At 39.4% G+C, this 22,576-nt stretch overlaps 1 protein-coding gene across 8 annotated transcripts in view; it reads right to left on the bottom strand.

The window, feature by feature from the left end:
* The window catches only part of LOC120529798 (rho GTPase-activating protein 21-like), a 408,601-nt gene that overhangs the window by 70,454 nt on the left and 315,571 nt on the right, over window positions 1–22,576 (bottom strand). For 6 of the 8 annotated variants that reach the window (XM_039753942.1, XM_039753944.1, XM_039753943.1 and 3 more), the window contains one exon: window positions 320–343. The exons of the other annotated variants lie outside the window; for them this stretch is intronic. In XM_039753942.1, the coding sequence (XP_039609876.1) occupies window positions 320–343 (24 nt within the window). The remainder of the gene's footprint in view (window positions 1–319; window positions 344–22,576) is intronic. 8 annotated transcript variants of the gene reach the window in all.

Genomic DNA, 22,576 nt, shown 5'->3' with positions numbered 1-22,576 from the left:
AGGTGAGACACAAAACTGCAGTCAACACTCCGAGTGTGTGTGTGTGTGTGTGTTTGGCGTGGCTCCCAGCTATCAAACAGGTATCACGTTAAGCACACTACGAGCACATCATATGTGATGGGAAAAGAAATAAAAATGACACACATCACCGTTTGCAAATGATTATGGCTTTATTGGCAACGATCAAAATGAAAGGGGATGGTGGGAGGGGAGGGACACAAACACCCACAACATGAAATGGGAATGTGCAAAAAAAAAAAATAAATAATAGAGATATATATATATATATGTGGAAAACACTAACTGGGTATTTTCTTACCAGAGCTGCGATATCCTTTGAAAACTGCAGCCGAGGAGACCATAGAAGAGGGAAGGGTATAAAAAAAAAAAAAAAAAAAAAAGAAAAGAAGAAAAAAGGGAAGGAAAAAAAAACAGAGCAAGCTGCTTACTGGTGTAGACACAGAATTATTCTGTCATATTGGTTCTGAAAATGACATGCTAAAAATACATCTACTCAGTATTTGCTGGAAGCTACCATTAAAAGGCAGGAGGGTATCAGCGCAGAAGAAGAATCGCTTGTGCTGGAGAGAGCACACAACTCCTGTGACCACATCTACCATCTTCATGTTGTCATGTCCCCCTGGTAGGCAGAAGAGGCAGCGGCTTCAGAAAGAGGTGGAGGGAGTGTGGGGGCATGCAGCCCGCAGTGAAGACCCTGCACTGCCCAAAACACACACACACAGTGTGTGCATCAAGGCTGCTCCTGCATAGCCAGGTTACCCTATCTTATTCTTACACACACTTGCTCTCTCTCTCTCTCTCTCGTGCGCACGCTCTGTCACACTGTCTGGCACTCTGTCACAAAACTGCTACTATCCAAAACGATGCAAGCAATCAGCTCCTCTACTCAGATGGTACAATCCCAGCTCTGCCAACAACATCAACCTGAGCGGCACCAAAAGCTGTCAGCTGACTGCAGCAGTACAGCAGCTACTGCTCACACTCGATGCTCGCTCGCTCTCTCGTCATCCTCCCTGACATACAAGCGTGGCGCACACACACACACACACAGCTAAGAGAGAGAGAGAGAGAGAGAGTGTGTGTGTGCAACTGAGCAGGAGAGAGGCAGGCACTTCCTGATGATTAGTCCGCATCTCGAGCCAAGCCCCCCCATGTGGACTGCTACTGGAGACCCACTTCTTGCTCTACCTGCGGAGGTTAGCAACCCCAGCTGCAGTTTATAAATGAGCAACAAAATGTTCAACCAAAAGCCAAACCTGGAAGCATTAAAACGAGTTACATCCGGTGCTCGTACTTCTTGAGTGGCTGTTTGGAGCAGCAACAGATGTGCAGTTTTTTTTTTTTAATGCATCTAAAGCAAATAAAACGGTAAAACGTACAAGTAGGGATTCAGTATGGGCAAAAAGCTACACAGTACACGGCTGCATCAGGAAAACAACAATACTACTTATTTGGTGGGGGGGTCTAAATAGATACATTTCTTAGTGATGTAACTCAGCTGCTACCCATCTGTACACATTCATTAGCAGCACTGCTAAGTGAAATACTCCCAGCAGCTCGAGGATAAGAAAGCCAGCCAAGCAAACAAGGTAACAAAAATCAATTAAATAGAGAGAGTCTGGCAGCAAAAGCGAAAGCCACGCATTACTGATTTCAGGACAATAGGAAACTTGCCAATAACAAGCGTTACCGATTTCTGTGGGCCATCCCAGTCTATTTTCATAATCCATTAAAATGGTGTGCATCACAACCAATGTAAATAATAAAATATAAATCACACTTTTTATTTGATCTAAAAATTCTTCTGCTTAACTAATTCCATTTCTCTTGCAAATTTCTCTATTTCTGCAGAAACATTTGGTACCTCTTATTTTTATTTTTTTTAACTAAAATTCAAAGTACTTCTAGCTCAACATAAGGCTGATAACAAAAAATGAATTTTACACAGGGTGTAGAAATGTAATTCTACAATCAGAAGATTGCTTACATATCAGGCAACAGAATTTTTCTATCAGACGCAGTTTTTGAGAGATGAAGGTTTAGATGAAAAAAAAACCAAACACTATTTTAGGGGAAAAATGTAGTTTTACTAATTTAATGTTTTTTAAATTATTTCAACTTAAACAAGTATAATTTACACATACAGTGGGGAAATATGTATGGAATGCGTCAAACGTGTTTTTTAGTAAATACTAGGGGGCTTCACCCCCTGCTCGCTGCGCTTGCTAACCCCCGTGTTTGGTTTTCCGGATACGCACTTGTAAGATTTTTTTTTTCTTTGAATTGTTGCTATTTCATTAGTTTCATTTTTATTTCAGAACTTTTGTAAAAACAATATTTGGAATCTTTCGTGTTCCAATATGCTGAATCTTTTAAATGAGGTCTGTGAGACTTGTGTTTAATGATTTTGTAAAATAATTCAGGATAGGTTTCTCTGTTTGGAATTTCAGCACAGACAAAACGATCGACACCATCAGCAGTTAATTTTTTTTTACAAAGTAATCAATAAATGCATACGAGTTAAACCCCGTTTTTGAGATTCTGACTTAAATTAATTTCCTTTTGTTTGCGTCAATGCAGTCTGTGCTATCTTTTTTTTGATACTGTAGTGACTGACGTAATAAAGTGTCACAAAAGTTCTATTTTAACAATCGCCAACTGCGTAACCCCAAACACAACTTTCTAGCACCTTCTCCAACAGGTCTCACCTCTCCCTTACCACATCAATCAGCACCCAGCTATCAGTCTTCCGTGCTGCACTCTGCCCTCCCTCGATCGGACCTAACAGTCACTTAAAACAAAAAAGGCTTCAGCTTGGCTGGGACGCTACAATACTTTCAACTGTTACCGTTTTCATATTCTGTTCCTTTCTCTGCACATGTATCGCACCTTGGGTCTCTTTTCTCCGCGCTGCTCTTTCTTCTTTGCTGAGAGCACAGGATCTGTGTGTGCCACGTGACTTTACACGACTGAATGTTTTGCTGGCTGTCCGGGCTCTTATTTGATAAGAAGGGCGTGTCTTGCAAGAATCTTATGTTCCACGTCCCCGCGAGACTGCCCTGGGACAATCTCTTGGCACCAAGTCTCCTGTTTACGGTCCCTGCGAGATGCTCCGTGGCCAGTCTTTTTTGTCTCATGGGTCTTTAAAATGACTTCCAAGAAGATCACGTATCATCGCGTTGCTTTTTCATTCCAGGATTTATATATATATATATCTATATATATATATATATATATATATATATAGACTAGGGGGCTTTGCTTGCCAACACCCAGGCTTGCACTACCCGCTAGCCTCTTTGCGGTTCTGCCACTGGCGTATGGAGATGCAGATGTACAATTTAAACAGATTGTTATTTTCATGGGAATAGTTACATATGCATAATAGAACTAACTGTTTTACATTGCAGAGAGTAAATAACCATATTAAAAAAAAAAAATAGTAAAACGTAATAATTTGAAAGTAAATTATGTTTCATGTTGCGTTATTTCCTACATAATACGATTTTGTTCTGTTTGGCTTTGAAATTAACAAGCAAATACTTTTTAAACTTACATTTTTACTGTAAAACTTCAGTAAAAACAATTTTTTGAATGAAATTTGTCAAAATCACATTGAATTTTGATTCTGTGTTTGGACTTTCATTATGACAATGCAATGTACAACTGCCCGTGAGTGAATTTCATTTCTTTCTCTCTAATAAATAAACTGACTTTGTAGTTAGGGTTCTCATGGAGTCACTTGATGTTGAATTTTTCAGAAAAGAACGGTTATCATGATAGGTTTATATAGGTACGCATGAATGACCACTTGACTAGAAACCTTTTTTATTGCGACAAACATGAATTACACAAATACATTTCACTGCATGTCCAAACTCAAATAAAAAGACATAAACAGGACTATTAAGATATAAACCCGCCAGAGTTTCTGCTTTCTGTGGGTCATGCCTGGTACTCCCCCTACAGAAGGCACTTGGATGGAACATCACAAGGTCCTGCAGGTCCTCACATGTAGCTGAGCTCTTGATTTGATTCTTTCGATCGCCACCCACGGAGGGGAGAACAGGGATGGAGATTGACAGGCAAATTGAAAGCTTTGTCCATAACACTGCGGCTAACACTGATTCACTTGTCAATCTCTCATTCACTTCTCCCCTATCTGTTAAAAAGGTCCCGAGGTATTTGGATTACTCGGCTGTTACCATTCTTTATTCGAGGTGCCAGATCTCCTTTAGCCCGTCTGCATGCCAGAGATCAAAGGTCATGTTTGTCATCCGACAATTTCTGCTGTCTCATTCTGGTGAAGGATGGACATTCACAAGTGCTATATAATCATAATTAATTCAACTTATATTGCTACTCAAAGCACTTTTCATATTGAATGGGGAGCCATTTCAACCACCACCAATGTGTAGCATCCACCTAAAAACATGCAACGACAGCCATTCTTACATCAGTACGCTCACCCACATTAGCTATTAGGTGGTAAAGGGGAGAGAAAGAGATAGCCAATTAGAGACAAGAGATGATTAGGGGGGCCAGAATTGACAAAACAGTGTTAAGCAGATTAGCCAGGACATCGGGATACACCCTACTCTTTTTGAAAGATGCCAAGGGATGTTTAATGACCACAGAGAGTCAGGATCTTGATTTTATGTCACATTCAAAAGATGGCACAATTTTTGCCTCACAGTGTCTGTGTCACAGAAGTGGGACATTGTGATCCACACAGATTTTGTAGGGTAAGCGCCCCCCTGCTGACCTCACCTACACTTCTTCCAGCAGCAATCCTAGCTTTTTTCCTAGATGGTGTCTCAACCAAGTCCTGGCTTAGCTTCAGGTGGATGACCTGCTCTGAAGTACAGGTGGTACAATTGCGGACACTCATTCTCATCACGTTCTTAAACCCATTTAATGCAAATCAGTGCTGGGGGCATGGAAGGTACATCACATGACCTACTCATGCATGAAATTCAATTGGGACCAATTCACAATCAACAAGATAAACATAATTTGGGTTATGGGTGATAATAAGGAGAGCCAAAAGGAGAATTTCCATGGAGACAGGGAGAAAGTGCCAACTCCACGACGTGCGGTATTTGAACCCAAAACACTGTATGTGACCATGTTGACTGCTGCATCATAATGCATATGGGGCGTATACATTCTTTTAGCAAGTTCTCACCCACTGCTTTAAGCAGCACCAAATGGCTGGACTTACAGAAGAAACTTTAAATGATTTTTAACCATCCTTGTAACTTGAGCAAGGTCCTTAACATAAAAAAAAAAATCACTCGAGGGACACTGTATAATTGCTGATCCTTTATTAATTTCCCCTTCAGGGATAAGTATATAAAACACAAAATTAAAATTACTGACTAGATGATCTGGACACACTACTCTCCAGTAGAGGGTACTACAACTCTCCATTCCCCTCTTTCGACAATTACGCTTTACTGCAGTGGTTCCCAAAATCAGTCCTGGGTGGCTGCAGGTTTTCATTCCCACCAGATCCACAATCAGTGAAAGCTGATCTCATTTTATTAGCTTCTCCTTTTGATTTTTTCTTTTGTTTTTAACCTTTTCTTATACTACATTGAGTATAATTTTCACATTTATAAGAATTTATTATTGCTGTAGCTTTAAATGCTTAAATCAATTTTGTGCTTTCTTAGTATTTTGCCCCCTTTACTGTATCCTGATAATGACAATAATAAACAAGCAGAGCAGACAACAATGAATGATGTAAGGCTGCAACTACCTTCAGCATCAGATCCACTAGTTAGTAAATAGTGGATTAAATAGCGAGAAGATCTGAAAAAGCAGAATGAAAATCAGGATGAAAATACTGTTAAAAAGTAAAATTAAAAAAACATACCCATTAAACTGCTTAGTACATTTTAATTAAAAAAAAATGGCCAAACATGGTTTTGTAGTTTCTACATTGACCCCAAAAACACAGAAACTGGTTAATAAAATTTCACTTACCGTACATACACGTGTTTAAATTCTCCCGTGGATAAGTCGGGACTTCATTTTATCGTATAGTTACTGGTATCTTATAATGTCGGTCATACAGTATAAGTTGAATGTGGAAAACTCCCGCTATTGGTCCAGGAGACTATGATATGCGAACGCCCACCCGAGTGAGTAACCACAGAGCACACAACCGTTTTTTTCCCCCCAATGTTTTGTGCCTACATGACCACACGGTAATACCCCAACTATTCCAAAGCGACGTTTGCACTGTTTTTGTGTTTTTTAGTATCTCACACCCTTATACATCTTTATTGTAAGAGCATCCCTTAATTTACGATGGAGCATACAATCAGAAGAAAATATGAAGCTGGTTTTAAATTAAATGTCGTTGAATTAGCGAAAGAAATTGGCAACTGCACTGCTGCAACAAAATTCGATGTGTCAGAGAAACTGATGTGAGATTGGAGGACGTAGGAAGATGTAAAAAAAAAATATATAAAATAAAATAAGTGTTGCATTTTTGAACAGGCTTTTAAGTCGTGGTCTGATTTTATGATTGACTTATACGTGAGTATATACGGTAATTAGGCCAGGGGCTCAATTAAAAATAAGAGTTGGTTGGTACAAAAAACTGTAACGGGGGTCCTCAGGACTGATTGTTTGGTACCACTGCCTTATTGAATACCCTGACACACACACACACACACAGTTACTTCATACACATACAGTATTAATAACAAAAATAGAAATGCTCTACATGGAGACTCAGAACATAAAGGAAATGCAAGCTTCTGACAGGAGGACCATTTCTATTAACTTGAATAAAAAAAAAATAAATACCTGATTACATTCATTAACCTGTGAAGTTTGTTGAAAACATCCCAACATCACATTTAATATCATCCAGATACAGAACTCAGCATATGAAGCTTATCAATACCAGACGGCAGACATCAACGTTGCTCGCAAGCTATGCAATGAGCTTCCCAAGACCAGCATCCCAAGTGATCCCAGATATTCCTCTGACTAAGCAATTTTGGGATTGGCGTTTAACCCCTGCGTAATTCCCCAGCTGACATAGCAATGGCGGCTGTGTGACACACTGATTTTCTCAGAATCTATTGCTACACTTCACTTTGTTCTCTGTAACTTGTCGAATTTATATTGTACACATCATGTCTTATTAGATTAAAAAAAAAAAAAAAAATTACAGTTTAAAATATTTTACTTTGGGTGAAAGGCATTTATGGCCTGTATGTTAAATTAGCCCTTCAGGTCTCAAGCACTCCCTATTACTGTCCCTTTCACCACCACAAGAGGGATCAGAAGTGCACAGAGGCAACACCACATAGCCCATAAACCAGATTCTGGTTAAGTTATGTGAATTATTTCACACGAAATTAGGGTGCTGTGTAAGTGGTGTTAAATATTTAAAAGTATTTACTGACATGTTACAAACAAGGACATTAAACCACAACCAAAACCGTTTTAACGCCGCACTGATCACCTTCTTCCGTTGCTGAAGCCAAATGCATTGCCACGGTCTTTACATTAAAATCCACTCAGTTGCTACTGAGTAAAATCGACCCCATCAATCTATCCATCCATCCATTTACAGATCCATTTTTATCTTGTACAGGTTTGCAGGAAATCAGATCTCAGCAGTAATGCACCAGAACCAACTCTGGGCAAGATGCCAGTCCATCACAGAGCACAGCTGTACACACCCACGCATAATGCAATTCATTCAAACTCACTTGAGCCAATTCAGAGTCATGGGCGGGGGAGAGAGGAGTGTATCCCATGTGATGGACGGCCGGCGTGGGACGTCCCTCAACAGAAGAAAGCAGCCTTTTCAGGGCACTACATTCCCCGGGATGCTAGATGGCAGCTCCCCTGGATGGAAATCGTTCCTCGGAATCCTGTAGGGCAGCATGGGACATGGAGCCCATCTCTTCAGCCCTGGGTGGGTGCCGTGGATGCCGCCCGGGGGAACTCACCAAGAACCTGGGGACTATTACGGTTATGCCAACCTGGAAGTACTTCTGGGTCACAAGAACGGAAGCCCGCAGTACTTCCAGGACACTTGATAAAGGACTCTGTGGCATTTAACTTAATCCTGATACTCTGTATGTTCAATTCTTCATAACAACTATTCATGGTGGCTCTAAAATCCGTACTGACCCCTACTCTCTCTTCTGTTTCTTTTTCCGGTTTCTTTGTGGTGGTGGCCTGCGCCACCTCCACCTACTCAAAGCTTCATGATGCTCCAACAATGATGGACGGATTAAAAGGAAGAAGTCTACGTGACCATCATCATCATCAAGCCCTTCCGTGAGAACCCTAAATCCAAAGAGGACTGTTTCATTTATGTGAGGTAGAATGCTCAGAGGGGACTGGTCGGTCTCATGGTCTGGAATCCCTACAGGTTTTATTTTTTTCTCCAGCCGTCTGGAGTTTTTTTTCTGTCCCCCCTGGCCATTGGACCTTACTCTTATTCGATGTTAATTAATGTTGACTTATTTTGTTTTCTTATTGTGTCTTTTATTTTTCTATTCTTTATTATGTAAAGCACTTTGAGCTACTGTTTGTATGAAAATGTGATATATAAATAAATGTTGTTGTTGTTGTTATTTGACCTGGAGAAGGAATACTTCTGGTCATGGACTTTAAAAGGATTGTGGGAAACACAGCAGATGGAGCCGGAGTTGGGAGGGAGTGTGACGGAGCTGCTGGGAGTGGAAGATTGTTGTCATTGTGTTTATTATTGTATTGATTGGAGAATTGTGGAGTGTGCAGTGCTTGGTGCACTTTATTTGAAAGAATTATTAAAATTATTCATAGTGCTTTTAAACGTGTGTCCTGGACGTCTGTCTTGTGGGTTCAACGGAGCAACAGCGACCCCTACCATCCACACCCATCAGGAGCAGGCCTCGAGGCAGGAATGGCATAAAGCAGGGTGCCAGTCTGCCACAGGGCCTACCACTCACACACACACACACCCTGGTCAATTTTGAGCCAACAATTAACAAAACATGCATACAGTATCTTTGGCTACGTTCACATTACCAGGCTGAAGTGACTGAAATCTGATTTTTTTTTTTTTGCCTTAATGTGACACAAATCTAATGTTTTCAGGGCTGTGTGGACACAGAAATCCGATCCTTTCAAGTTAGATTTGAGTCTCTTTCACATGTGGTCCGTGATTGGATACATATCCAAATTGTGGCCATGTGGCATGATATGAGAACAGTCAGATCGGAGTTCTTTTGTTTTTTTGCCCAAACACAGAGGCTGAGCACTGTCATCATCTGCCAGCATTGGTGGTGTGGCAAAACAACAATGGAGGAGGGCTACAGCTGTGACAACAATCACGGTCCCACCACTGCTGGCTCCATTCTCGTACCCACACATCTCATGGTGTAGCAGTGCCAGGAATAGCTGCAAAAACAACAGAAGCAGCTAGCCGTAGGGCTTTTTTTTTGCCTTCATGGCCTACTCATGCACAGCTGATGAACTGTTTGCTGTCCTCCAGAGCAAAATGTAAGGCATACACTAGCTTCTAGCACGCTTATTTTGTCAATTTTAGTACCACAAGTCATCTCACAAATATAAAGTTTTTTGTTGTTGGTGATGCAGGCGACTCGTACACAAACAAATCAGTATGCACTTGCGTGCCGTTTCAGAGGACAAATGTGCTCACGTTAAAGTTAGATACAAGTCACTTGTACTTATGAATGTGAACAATTCAGACCGGCAAATTCGATCGGAATTGAGGAATGAAGCCGGTGATGTAAACACAGCCTCAGAGATTTGAGAAGAAAACTGGATTACCAGAAAAAAAAAAAACGGTGGCCAATTATGGGATTCAAATCCAGGATGCAGTATCTATGAAGCAGCAGCGCTAACCACTGTACCACCAGGCTACCCACACCCACCCACAAGCCATCTTGATTACGAGAACTATAGGAGAAAACAAATGAATTAAAGGAAATTAACAAGTAAAGTGACATATATTGTAGAAGACGACACCGCCATAAAGAGTCCAAGAGCTGTGAGCTACAGAACATGCTACACAGTCACGTCATTTAATAAGTGATTAAAGCCACATGACACTGAGGGTGTACACTGCATACACAGTAAATGACACCTCAGCCTGCACCCTAGATAAAGTTACTTAGAGTAGGATCTAAGTGCTAAAATCCAAAATCATTCACACTCTTTGAAAACTAAGGTTACAACTACTCCATGCCAAGTGCTGATAGATTGGATCAATTAAACTTTATTAATTCCATGGGGAAACTTGGATGCATACAGCAGCAGAAACATAAAAAAAAAAAACAAGGATACAGAGTCACATAAAGGATACAACCAATCGATACATGTATATTGTACAAATATTTCAAAATGAACTTAAAAAATATGTTGGGAGGAAGCACTGAATTACCTGATAGCAGTGGGCAGAAAAGACCCTCTGAGGCACTTCTCAGTGCACCATGGTGGAATAAGCCTGTGCCTCCAGGAGGCCTCCAGTTTTGCCACAATCTTGTATTATTAGATTATTATTGTTATTAATCAGAGTTGGACAAAAGGACTAACTTACTAATGCTAGGCCTCACCTGATTCACAGATGTGTTGGTCTACGGCTTCTGTAATAATTTGTGTTATCAATAAATGTGACTACTGACATGTTTTAAACATAAACCAGATTGCTTTTACAGTAAACCGCATGCTACCCTGCTCCATCGTCCCGTGCTGCATGTTATGGCACCAACATACCATTCAGTACGTTTGATGCTGGTCTGATATTTAAGAGGCCTGGTTTTCAGCAGTGGTTGACAAATAGCAATTGTGTGTATTTGTACAACAAACAACGTGGGCAGAATTAAAAATTGAGCAACACCTGGATTGAAAGAAAATTCTCTGAAAGACAGAAATTGCACAAGGGGGAAGTGCCCTGTAAGGTGCCAGAGTGGTTCTTCAAATCAGTGCCATAATGGAAGCATTTTTGGTTCACAGAAGACCCATCCAGATGAAGGTACCAGAAAGAACGTTTATTTACTTAGATCTATAACTGGCATCATGCAGTGAATAGCCATAAATAGATAGTAACAGAGTTGTGAGATACCAATAGCTCACGATTGTACAAGAACAATGTACTGTAGTTTGAACTGTTGTGTTGTATTTCTGAGGTAGCAATGAGATATTAGTCATCTAGTTTGTGAAGAGGATTACTTGTGTTCTGTGCTTTAGAGAGTCGAGGTAGGGGGGGGCTGTCAAAAACAGGGCATGTTACAGCCCATTGATGTATTCCTTGTGTGCTTTAGGCTATACAAGAAATAAATTGCTGTTAAAATGATTCTTGCTGCACACAATCACACAAGCCAAGTCCAGGTTTTCTTATACTGTTAGTGTCCTTATAGGCAGCCTACCATAAATTAAAGATTTTTCAAAGCATAAAGATCCAACTTAATATGTAAAAAAACCCTTCCCAGAATGAAATGGTGCCTAGTCAAATGATGGATCAATGAGGAGTCACACAACCCAGTGAAGAAACATCAAGTCAAATTGGGGAGCATACACTGGTACAGTGCGTTACGGGACCCACTACATGACGAAACAGCTCGTGATCCCGGTTGGCAACCCCAGGCAGACACACGGTTCAGTCCCACCCTTTATCTGCCGCAGCCAGGTGTTACGTGGGCGACCCCTTGGCCTGGTCAAGCCACTCGGGTCCCCAACAATGGGGATCTTACGAGCTGGATCACCCTCGGGGAAATGCACCACATGGTCGTAACTGACACTCCCTCACAATGCAGGTCATGTGCCTCATTCGGGACTCCATGAGCAACACAAAGTCAAACCAACGGTACCCAAGGATTTTCCGGAGAGACACAGTACTGAAGGAGTCCAGACTTCATCTCAGGTCACTGGACAGTGTCCATGTCTCAAAACCATATAGCAAGACAAGAAGCACCAGGACTCTAAAGACTTGGACCTTCATCCTTTTTCAGATATTGGGAGCACCACACATGCTCTCCCAATCTGTCTACTGACTTCATAGGAAGATTCACCAGAGACATGAATGTCACTGCCAAGGTAAGAAAACCTCTCGACAAGGTCAACACTCTCTCCGCAGACAAGACACAGTGCTGATGGCCGTGCCCAAGAGGTCATTAAAGACCCAATTTATGGTTTTTATCAGGGCACAAGCAAGCCCAGACACTCAAACTCCCTACTCAGTCTCTCGAGCGCCCCTATCAGAGCCTCCATTGAATCCGTGAACATCACAGCATCGTTAGCAAAGTCAAGATCCGTGAATCTTTCTTCACCAACAGATGTCCATCACCATCAAGCTCCATTAAATGAACCAGTTTTATAAAGATTGTGGTGGATGTTAAACCTCTGGTTGCCAGTTCACTTCCTGCCTACGCACCATGTGGCCCTAAGGAACCCAATCTGCCTGTGCTCTAACTGTACGTTTGTAACGTATCCTTATCTTGTAAGTCCCCCTGCATGAAAGAGTCAAATATAAGATTTATGCTTGAGACTAGAAGTCATCAAAATTAAATGAACAAAAAAAAAAAAAATCACATATTAGCACAACTGGGGAGGAGATTTCTATTTTTATAAATTTCTCATTCAGGTTTAGAAATCAACCTTAACGCTCATATTTTATCTATTTTCTAAACTGTCTGGAATAAGACCCACAAACACTTGATGGAGGCCATTATTGCTTGTATGGTTAATATACCAGCAAAGCACCATCTGGCACACACAAGCTCTGCACATGTCTCATTGGCATTGGTGGTCTCCTTCCTGTCGTGACCATTTGTCTCACCTCATCTCAGAGGTCTGACTCTTTTCACAAGCAGGCCTGTGAGACACAAGGACACCAACATGATCACATTTCATCTTAACAATTCTAATTCTTTCTAAACCTTGGAAGTTAATTCTTTCAATTATGATGACATTTAAATAGGTAGGAATAGATCTCAAACATATTAGCCAAGGCCAAGTGGGTCCAGGTCCCGGGTCCTCCCTGCACGGAGATTGCATGTTCTCCCGTCTTTGTGGGATTCCTCTCATAGTCATGCAGATTAGGTGAACTGGCAACACTAAACTGGACCCTGTGTGTGTGTATGGGTGTATGTATGTGTGTGTTCACCCTGCGATGGACTGGTGCCCTGTCCAGGGTTTGTTCCTGCCTTATGCCCTGTGCTCTCTGGGACGGGCTTGATCCCACCCGAAGACCCTGGTCTGGATTAAGTAAATGACATATTAGCCAAAGTAGTACATCACCCATGTGACAGTAAACTTGAACATCAGATTAAAGTTTTGCAATGATGACAATCTACAGAAAACATACAAGAACAGTTGATCTGTTTAAACTCTACCTGATGATTCATTTATCCAGAATGACATTACAATCTTCTACTACTAAACTAAAAAAAAAAAAAAATATCACAGCTGCAGATTAGAGATCTTCAAGAGTTTACTGAAAAAAGAAAAAGGCTTATCTATAATAAATGTTACAGAATCGAAGAGGTTGCATTTGCACTTATGATCTAAATTAACAAGAGAAAAGCATAAAAGGTGTCAATTTTGCACTTTTGGGCAATTGCTGCATGAAAAGTTGCAAAACAGAAAAAAAAATTCAGCTTTACCTAATAATCCCCAAATATTATGGAATTTGAAATGAGCATCTCAAGTTGAAGACTTTAAAAATTCAGAGAATCTGCAGTTTTAGTTATCTGCGTTTTGAAAATTTTCCATTTAAAAAAATGTAAAGTAAAAATTAATAAAATGAAATTAATCCAGCAAACACCTGTTGGACTGCATCCAGCATGCATGATCCTGTTGTCGAAGGTTTTTGACGTCTCCCACACCAGCCACCCACCCTCTCACTGCTAGTAAAATTATAACATCCTTGGTGTAAAACTTATCCACACTCAGAGTATCACAATAAATATAAATTTTAAGTTGCTTAATACAGCACAAACTCATTATGGTTTGTCTTATCCACATGTACAAACTGTAACCCATTTTGTGACAGCATTTCACTACAATGCACAGTAGAAAAGAAAACTCTGAGTGGCTTAACATACAGCAGCAACAACAGGTCTGTGGTGCCCTTTCATCTCCAGTGGCTGCATGCAAACTGCACTAAATCAATCAACGTGTGTCTACACGGTACGGAGTGCTGTAGGTAAGGCGTTGAAGCCCATTTAAGATGAGAGAGAAGGCTTGCAAATGTTCCGTGAAAATGAGAAATTCCCAGTTAATTGCAGGTCAAAAGCTTGCACTGATTAAGCCCCTACCCTTTGTACACACCACCTGTCACTACTACTGTTTGGATGGTTTAGTGAGGTCCTCAGATCGCCGCTGTCACCGTCAATCACGGCCTCTGGCAGAGTGCCTAGAAAACAAATTAAATTCACTACAGAGCAAGTAAAAGTTGTAACAAGCTTTCCGTAGGTGAACCTGCAGAAGGATCAGTACTGAGCGTTGAGTGGTAAAGTGGTAAGAGCAGAGGGCCACTGCATCTGCCAGATACATAGATAGATACATACACACATACACACATACATACATATATATATACACATACATACATATATATATATACATATATATATATATACACATACATACATATATATACATATATATATATATATACACATACATACATATATATACATATATATATACACATACATACATACATACATATATATACATATATATACACATACATACATATATACACATACATACACATACATACATATATATACATACACATACATACATATATATACATATATATATACACATACATACATACATATGTATATGTATGATATATAGATATAAATATATATAGATATATATATCTATATCTATATAAAGCCCTCACTCACTCACTCACTCACTCACTCACTCACTCACTCACTGACTGACTCATCACTAATTCTCCAACTTCCCGTGTGGGTGGAAGGCTGAAATTTGGCAGGTTCATTCCTTACAGCTTCCTTACAAAAGTTGGGCAGGTTTTATATCGAAATTCTACGCATAATGGTCATAACTGGAAGCAGTTTTTCCATTTACTGTAATGGAGATGAGCTTCAACGCCGGGGCGGAGTTTCGTGACATCATCACGCCTCCCACGTAATCACGCAGTACATAGAAAACCAGGAAGACCTCAAAAAGCGCTGAAGAAAACATGCATTATATAATTGAGAAGGCAGCAAAACAATAAGAAGCGAAAGCGAGTGACATATACAACCATATTCATGAGTTCTGCTACTGAAACAAAGCACGATGTAAACCTACACTTTAAATTAAGTTCATAGACAGGCTGCGCTGGCGCTTGTAATTTAGTGCCTGCCCATATAAGGCCGTCCGTCAGCGGCAATCCAATAGCAAACTGCCACTAAATATTCACGGGTGAAGGACTGTGCTTATGGAGAGGAAGATGAGATGGTCAGGGTGGTGTTTGACACAAACTCAGCTAAACTGCGAGAGAAAGTTTTAAGTGCCAGGACTAAGGTAACATTAAATACAGCCATGGACATAGCACGAGATGGCACCAGCACAGCTGGGAACCTTCGATGCATGTACACCGAGTGGCTCACGTGAACTGACGCAGTGCACAGATAAAAGCAACAGTTCCAAAGAGCTGAACAAAACCAATTACACAATTGAAAAGGCAGCAAAAATATGAAGCGCCTGATACATACAAGCATATTCATAAATCCAACTACTGCGGAAACAAAGCACACGTTGGAAAAGTCAATGTCCCGCTAAAGGAAGACAGTGTAAAAACCCGTGCATGCAGTGTGTCAGGTCTCAGATAAAGAAGAAGACGAGCTGTTTATTGATGCAGTAAGAAACGAATCGATGAATGAAACCTGTCATCTTTACAACGATTGACAAACACGGAATGTAACTTGAACACAACACATCCTACAAATACGAACCTGATTGAAAGAAATAATGATAATCAAATCCTTGATGACAGCAACACTCAGTAACACTCACAAAACAAATACTGTATATTGACAGTCATGTTACGTTATTTTTAAAATGTTCCCTTTTCTTTTCTAGCTTTTTAACACACTACTTCTCCGCTGATACGCTGGTATATATATATGTATATATATATACCCGATCTACATACTCGAATAATGGATACTTTATTCGCCATCAATGATTGTTTTGGTAAAGCCATACTCAGTGTATTCATTAGATGAACGGTAAAAAGTAAGAGCGAGGGAGGATGACTTATTGAGGCATGCAGGCTGTAGTGCGCCAACTCTATCTGAATTGCGCGATCACATTTGAAAAATATATCTTTTCAAGTTCTATTTAGTCCATATGTGTCAAACTCAAGGGTCAGGGCCACATCCGCCCGGCGTAATTATATCCGCCCGCGAGATCATTTTATATACTGTATTATTGTTATTAATGGCCCGGTATATGAAGCGCTGGTAACACAATAAACTACAGATCCCATAATGCAGCGCTTCAGCTGCCTTGCCAACACTTACCGCGTTAATCAAGTCTACCTTATGATGCTGCAAGTTATTGCGGCTAGCTCACACGATGCTGAAGAGAAAAGTTGATTCTGAAAATAGAGCCTTTAAAACCGATGGGAGGCTGAGTTTATGTTTACTGAACCCGTGTGTCTCATTTGTGGAGCTAATGTGGCTGTAATTACAGAATTTAATCTAAGACGGCACTATGAGACAAAACATCAGGGTAACCTGAATGCAATGCAGAAGATACAGAAAGCAGAAGAATTAAATAAGAATCTGACACTTCAGCGGACGCTTTACCGTGCACAATCACAAAGTGATTTCAAGTGAAGCTGCTTTTATGGGAGACACAAATGCACCAGTGCAATTTGCCCCACTTTCCCTGTTGCCAAGTAATGTTAAACCAAGTCGCCACTACGGTGTTCCCAAATACGCACTTTGCTGATAAACTGAGCGCACTGAGTTTGCACGGCGCTTTGGTGACTTTGAAGAACAAAAAAAGTCCGCCTACATGCGGCTCGAACCTTGTGCATGTTTGGTAGCACATATCTGTGTGAGAAGCTCTTCTCAGTGATAAAGACTAACAAAACAGCACACAGGAGTCGCCTCACTGATGAGCACCTGCAATCCATCCTGAGAATCTCCACAACACAGAACCTCACACCAAACAGAAACGAACTTGTGGCCAAAAAGATGCCAGGCGCCCAGCTCTAAAATGACATATGAGCAAAGACAACTGAATGATTTGATTTGTTATTGCTGAAAGGAACACATTTTATTTATATTTCCAGGTTTTGTTATGCAGCATGTTCATATTTGAATTTGTATAATTTTGACAGGATATATTTTTATGGAGAGCAAAATCTTTTGGGATATTTAAAATCTAAGTTTATTTTTATATAAAATTACATAAGAGTAAAGAAATTTGAATGTTTGTTCTTTTAACGTTTACTTTATTTCTAACTTGTATAATTTAGACAGGATATATTTTTATGGAGAGCAAAATATTATAAGTTGTTTAAGGTTTGAGTTGATTTATTCACTAATAATATTCCTGTCTGTTTTACCATTCCTACCAAAGATATTTCTGTCGACTAAATAAAAATTCCTTCTATTTAAAATTTAAATAGAACTTGAACAAATACGATAGTTCATAATATCCACGCAGACTTGCACGTAAGAGCGGAGTCATCCGTTTTAACAAGCAGCGTATTGCACTGATATGAAATAGCTGTGTGTGTATATATGTAGATATGTATGTATATGTATATATATGTTTATATATGTGTGTGTGTATGTATATATATATATATGTATTTGTGTGTATATATGTAGTATATATGTATGTATATGTGTGTGTGTATATATGTGTATATGTATAGATATATATATATATATATATATATATATATATATATATATATATATATATATATGACAGCAACACTCATCACTCACAACAGTGACAAAACAATTACATTGACAATCATGTTATGTTATTTTCAAAATGTTTCCTTTTCTTTTCATTGCTTCTTTAACACACTACTTCTCTGCTGAAGCTGGTATTTTGCTAGTATATATATATATATATATATATATATATATATATATATATATACACACACACACACACATACAGTATATATATATTGTGAACTTGAACCCGGACACAGGCAGACGGACAACATAGTTCCACCACACACACGTTTATTTATAATAATATTTACAAATAGTGCTCACGTGCACCGTTCCCCCAACTGTCCAGGCCTCACAGTCCTTATGCCTTTCTTTTGGCCGCCTCTCGTCCTCTCTCCAGCTCTATCCTCTTCCACCCGACATCCACCAATGACTGGAGGGAGGCAGCCCCTTAAATGGGAACCCGGATGGGCTCCAGCTGCTTCCCGGCACTCTCCTTTGGACACACCCCTGTATGGCGGAAGTGCCGGCTGTGCACCCGGAAGCCGTCCGGGTGTCTCCTGTTCTCTTCCCCCCCGCACTTCCTGGTATATATATACACACATATACATACACACACCCACCTTTGGTGCCCAACCCCCAGTTGCGGCCAGAATATTAGTAAAATCTTTATTGGAGTCAAAAATCACTAAATTCTATAACTATGTACAAGAAAAATTAATTATTATTTAACTGACTCTAACTTAATCTAACTCTCTTACCGATTGGTGTATACCCGTTAAACTAAGGTCCACTATGCTCGATGAGTATTTATAAGAGACTAAATAAACGATCCATTCATTTTAACTGTCAGTCTAATAGATGAATTTTTCTTTTTTTTTTTTTTAAATGACTCATTTACAGTAAATAACAGGAAAAATCACATGAAAACTAAAGTGGTATGCAATGTGTCATTGTTGCACAACCTTCAAGCTAACGAAATCACCTAAATGCAAACATTGGTGTTATGAGTAGATTTTTTTTTATTTTTTATTTAATAGTTTGTTCCTATGAAAGAAATAACTCGATCAAAAATAAAAAAAAACACGACTTTCCTGATATTAAAAACCACTACTTTTTTGATCTTTAAGTTTATAATTTAAAAACAGAATAAGAATCTGAAAATCTAACAACATCACATTAAAGTTTGATAAATTCTGAAAAGAATTATACCTAATATATATATATATATATATATATATATATATATATATATATATATATATATATATATATATATATATATGGGTTTTAAAATAAGCCCAATTTAAAGCATGACAAAAAAGTCACATAAAATCGTTGCACTTTTAGGCTTAGGATTTTATATATAGAGAGCTATGCCCCCTGCTTGATTCGCTCACAAACCCCCAGGTTTGGTTAACCAGATATACAATTGAAAGAGATTGTTATTCTCATTTCATTCATTTTTTATTTCTTGATATTTGCCAGTAATAAAGCTGTAGTGAACCCTCAATGGCCTCCGTTCAGCCACAATCGGGTCACCATTTGCAGCATTACCAACCGTGTATGCTGGGTGAGCAGTGAAACACCCCCCTCCACTCCATCCAGCCTGCGTCTAGTCAGGAGCAGTAGCTGCAGTGGCGTAGTGGGCAGGCAGCAAACCATCGTCCTGCACACGAGCAATAGCTGTGGCCCCGGTGACTATGGACCATGGGTCACTGCCTGCCGCCGGGAGCCGCCCGAGGGATGCTACACTGCGCGAACAGCGAAATTGCCCCCCTCCAGGCACCACTTGCAGCATCCCCAGAGCGAAGATGATGAAGCGGCAGTTACTGAGGCGCATGTGTTGCAGCCTCATTTCTAAGCCATAGGTCGGATGATCGTAACCTGGGAACTACCTGTGTGAGTGTATGTATGTGTGTGTGTATATATATATATATATATATATATATATATATATAGTTAGTTAAAATAGTTTTACTGTCAAATAATGCAAAGAGTATGCAACACGTGCTTCGCACTAATTCTGGGGTCATCAGGCGTACACACTCACTACACCCCCATCTCGTGGAACTGAACCTCAGACGTCAGCGCTACAGGCAAAGCCTCTTATGTTGCGCCACGGCGTGTAGTTCGTTCATTTGACAGCATGTAGATCAGGGTAATTACATTCATGGCATTCGTATTCTGAATCACAATCTGATGTTAGCCGACTTGCTGACCAACCACAAGCGTTACCTGGTAGGTAACCACCCATACAATCAGATTGCGATTCAGACTACGAATGCCATGAAAATAAATAAATATATATTATATATACACATACACAGGGTTTGGTATTATCTGCAGCAGGGGCATGGAATATATCCCATGCAAATACAGTATGTCCAGATTTACCCAGAAATGTCCTTTTTTTTTTTTAAAAGACACCTATCTGGGCATCCTGGTGGATTTTACAAAATTGCCAGATAAATGTTAGGAGTATAATGCAGCTAAAGGAGAAATTATTTTCTACTCACCTATAATGTCTATTCTGCTGTTTGATCTCAGCTTCTCACTTGTAATAGGCGTATAACAAATGCAAATTAAAGAAGCAGCCCACATATAGACTATAACAGCAGTTTAGCCCTGTGAGCCTACTGTGACCGCAGGTTTTTGTTCCGGGCTTTCTCACATTTATTGGAAAATAGCAAACATTTATTGTATGTACTTTGGTGTAAAAAAAAAAAAAGGTTTGCGTACTCTTTACAATTTTCTCTGTTTTCTGCATCAATGTGACATAAAATGGCATCAGACTTTTACGGAAGTCCTAAAACTAGATAAATAGAACCCAATTAAACAAATCACAAAAAAAACGCAATGCTTGCAAATGTATTTATTTGTATTTGTTATCTCTTTCACTTTTGTTAATACATTTACAATGGATACAAACAGACCGAACTACAATTACAACATTATACAGGTCATAATAAACAAGGACAAACCCATATGTGGTATTGCTGAAATCATCATCATGTTCATTCCACTTTTCCACAAGTTGTGGAATTTTAAGATGTTATTTACTAATAAATAGGCTAGTGGGCAAGACACTGAAGCAGTTGCTGCCTTTATGTTACCTGATTTTTACTCCATGCTTTGTTAATTCTTGTTATTACAATACAATTAAAACAGCACATTAAAAAAGGGGAATTGATAGGAAAATGACAAAGAACTAGGCATTAAAAGCTATGACAAAAACATAATTTTATCTGAATTTCTTGTAAAAGTAAATCTGATGTCTGCGCCTTTCTGAACGCAGAATGGAAAAAGGAAAAAAAACAGATAATCAAACAGTGACATTAATTAAAGGGAAAAATGACTCACTGATTGTGAAATTCATTGGAACAAAAAACCTGCAGCCACAGTACCACTGTACGCCCCCAGGACTGAACTCTAGGACCAATGCTCTGTAATAGTGGAATAATTTACTTCTTTAAGTGATGCATACAAGCATATGATTCATAATAACCTCACAAACATAAGCCTCTGTAAAAATGGCCAATTTAAAAAGCAAGTCAATTCTCAAAAGGAGTAAAAATAATGAAGCGGGGTACGCTAGGATGTTATCCAGTTCAGCTACCTCATGAAAAGGGACATTTAAATGCAAATCACAAGCGAAGAAGAAATATGGGCTTCCCACGCTCTGTGATGCGGATTTGTTGCTAAAAACCTCTTTGAAATGCAGATTTGCTTAACACAAGCATATAATCTCCCTATATATATATATATATATATATATATATATATATATATATATATATATATATATAAAATAAAATCCAATGTCTGTCTGTATGTCTATCCGCTTTTCACGAGAAAACTACTTAATGGATTTAGATTGGGATTTTTTCTATAATTTGCTTGAACAATCAAGCTGATTTTGTGACTTCTCTTATCGTGCTAAGCATCATAGTTCGCCTCAAGGAGGAATATTTGCTCTAATCCAAGAGAGAGGCTGCGGGCCGAGAGGAAGGGAAAGCTGACATCAGGAATGGGGAGCCGGACGGGACCCTCCTCACTCCCACGCCAACTTCCGTTTGAGTCGCTATACCTCTGGTCACGTTTTGGAGGGTACCTTGCCACCGCTTAGGCTGGCGATATCTGTTTGTTTATTGATGTTTCAAGTTTTTCCTGTTTCACTACTAAGAAACAACCAGACCCCATTTTTTCCACAGAATCAATGCTGCTTCAGTATGAATGAGAAGCATGCATCACTTTTTAGGTGCTTGAAGTTCACAAAGAAAGTGAAAAGCACCTACTGTCGTCGTCACACATGCCTCAGTCTGTTAGTCTGTCAGGCAGTCACTCCCATGAAGCATCTTGGTTCCCAGTAGATGGGTCCCTTTGAAACTGATTTTTTATTTGGAGAAATTTGTCAAGTAAAATACACTTTTCTTGAGATATTGTGAAAAGAATGTATTTTTAAAATTAAAAAAGCAAATAAAATGCCTATTTAAGAAGTTTCAGACACTTGTTCAGATTGTCTATCTTAAAACAGAGGAATACTATATGTAATCTCAATAATTGATTAGTTTACAGTTTCAGATTTTCCATCATGGTGGCCATTTCAACTT

This window comes from Polypterus senegalus, chromosome 5 (genome assembly GCF_016835505.1).
Source record: "Polypterus senegalus isolate Bchr_013 chromosome 5, ASM1683550v1, whole genome shotgun sequence".
Lineage (NCBI taxonomy): Eukaryota > Metazoa > Chordata > Cladistia > Polypteriformes > Polypteridae > Polypterus > Polypterus senegalus.
The sequence above is the reverse complement of the archived record's forward strand: the minus strand, read 5'-3'. Positions and strand labels throughout refer to the sequence as shown.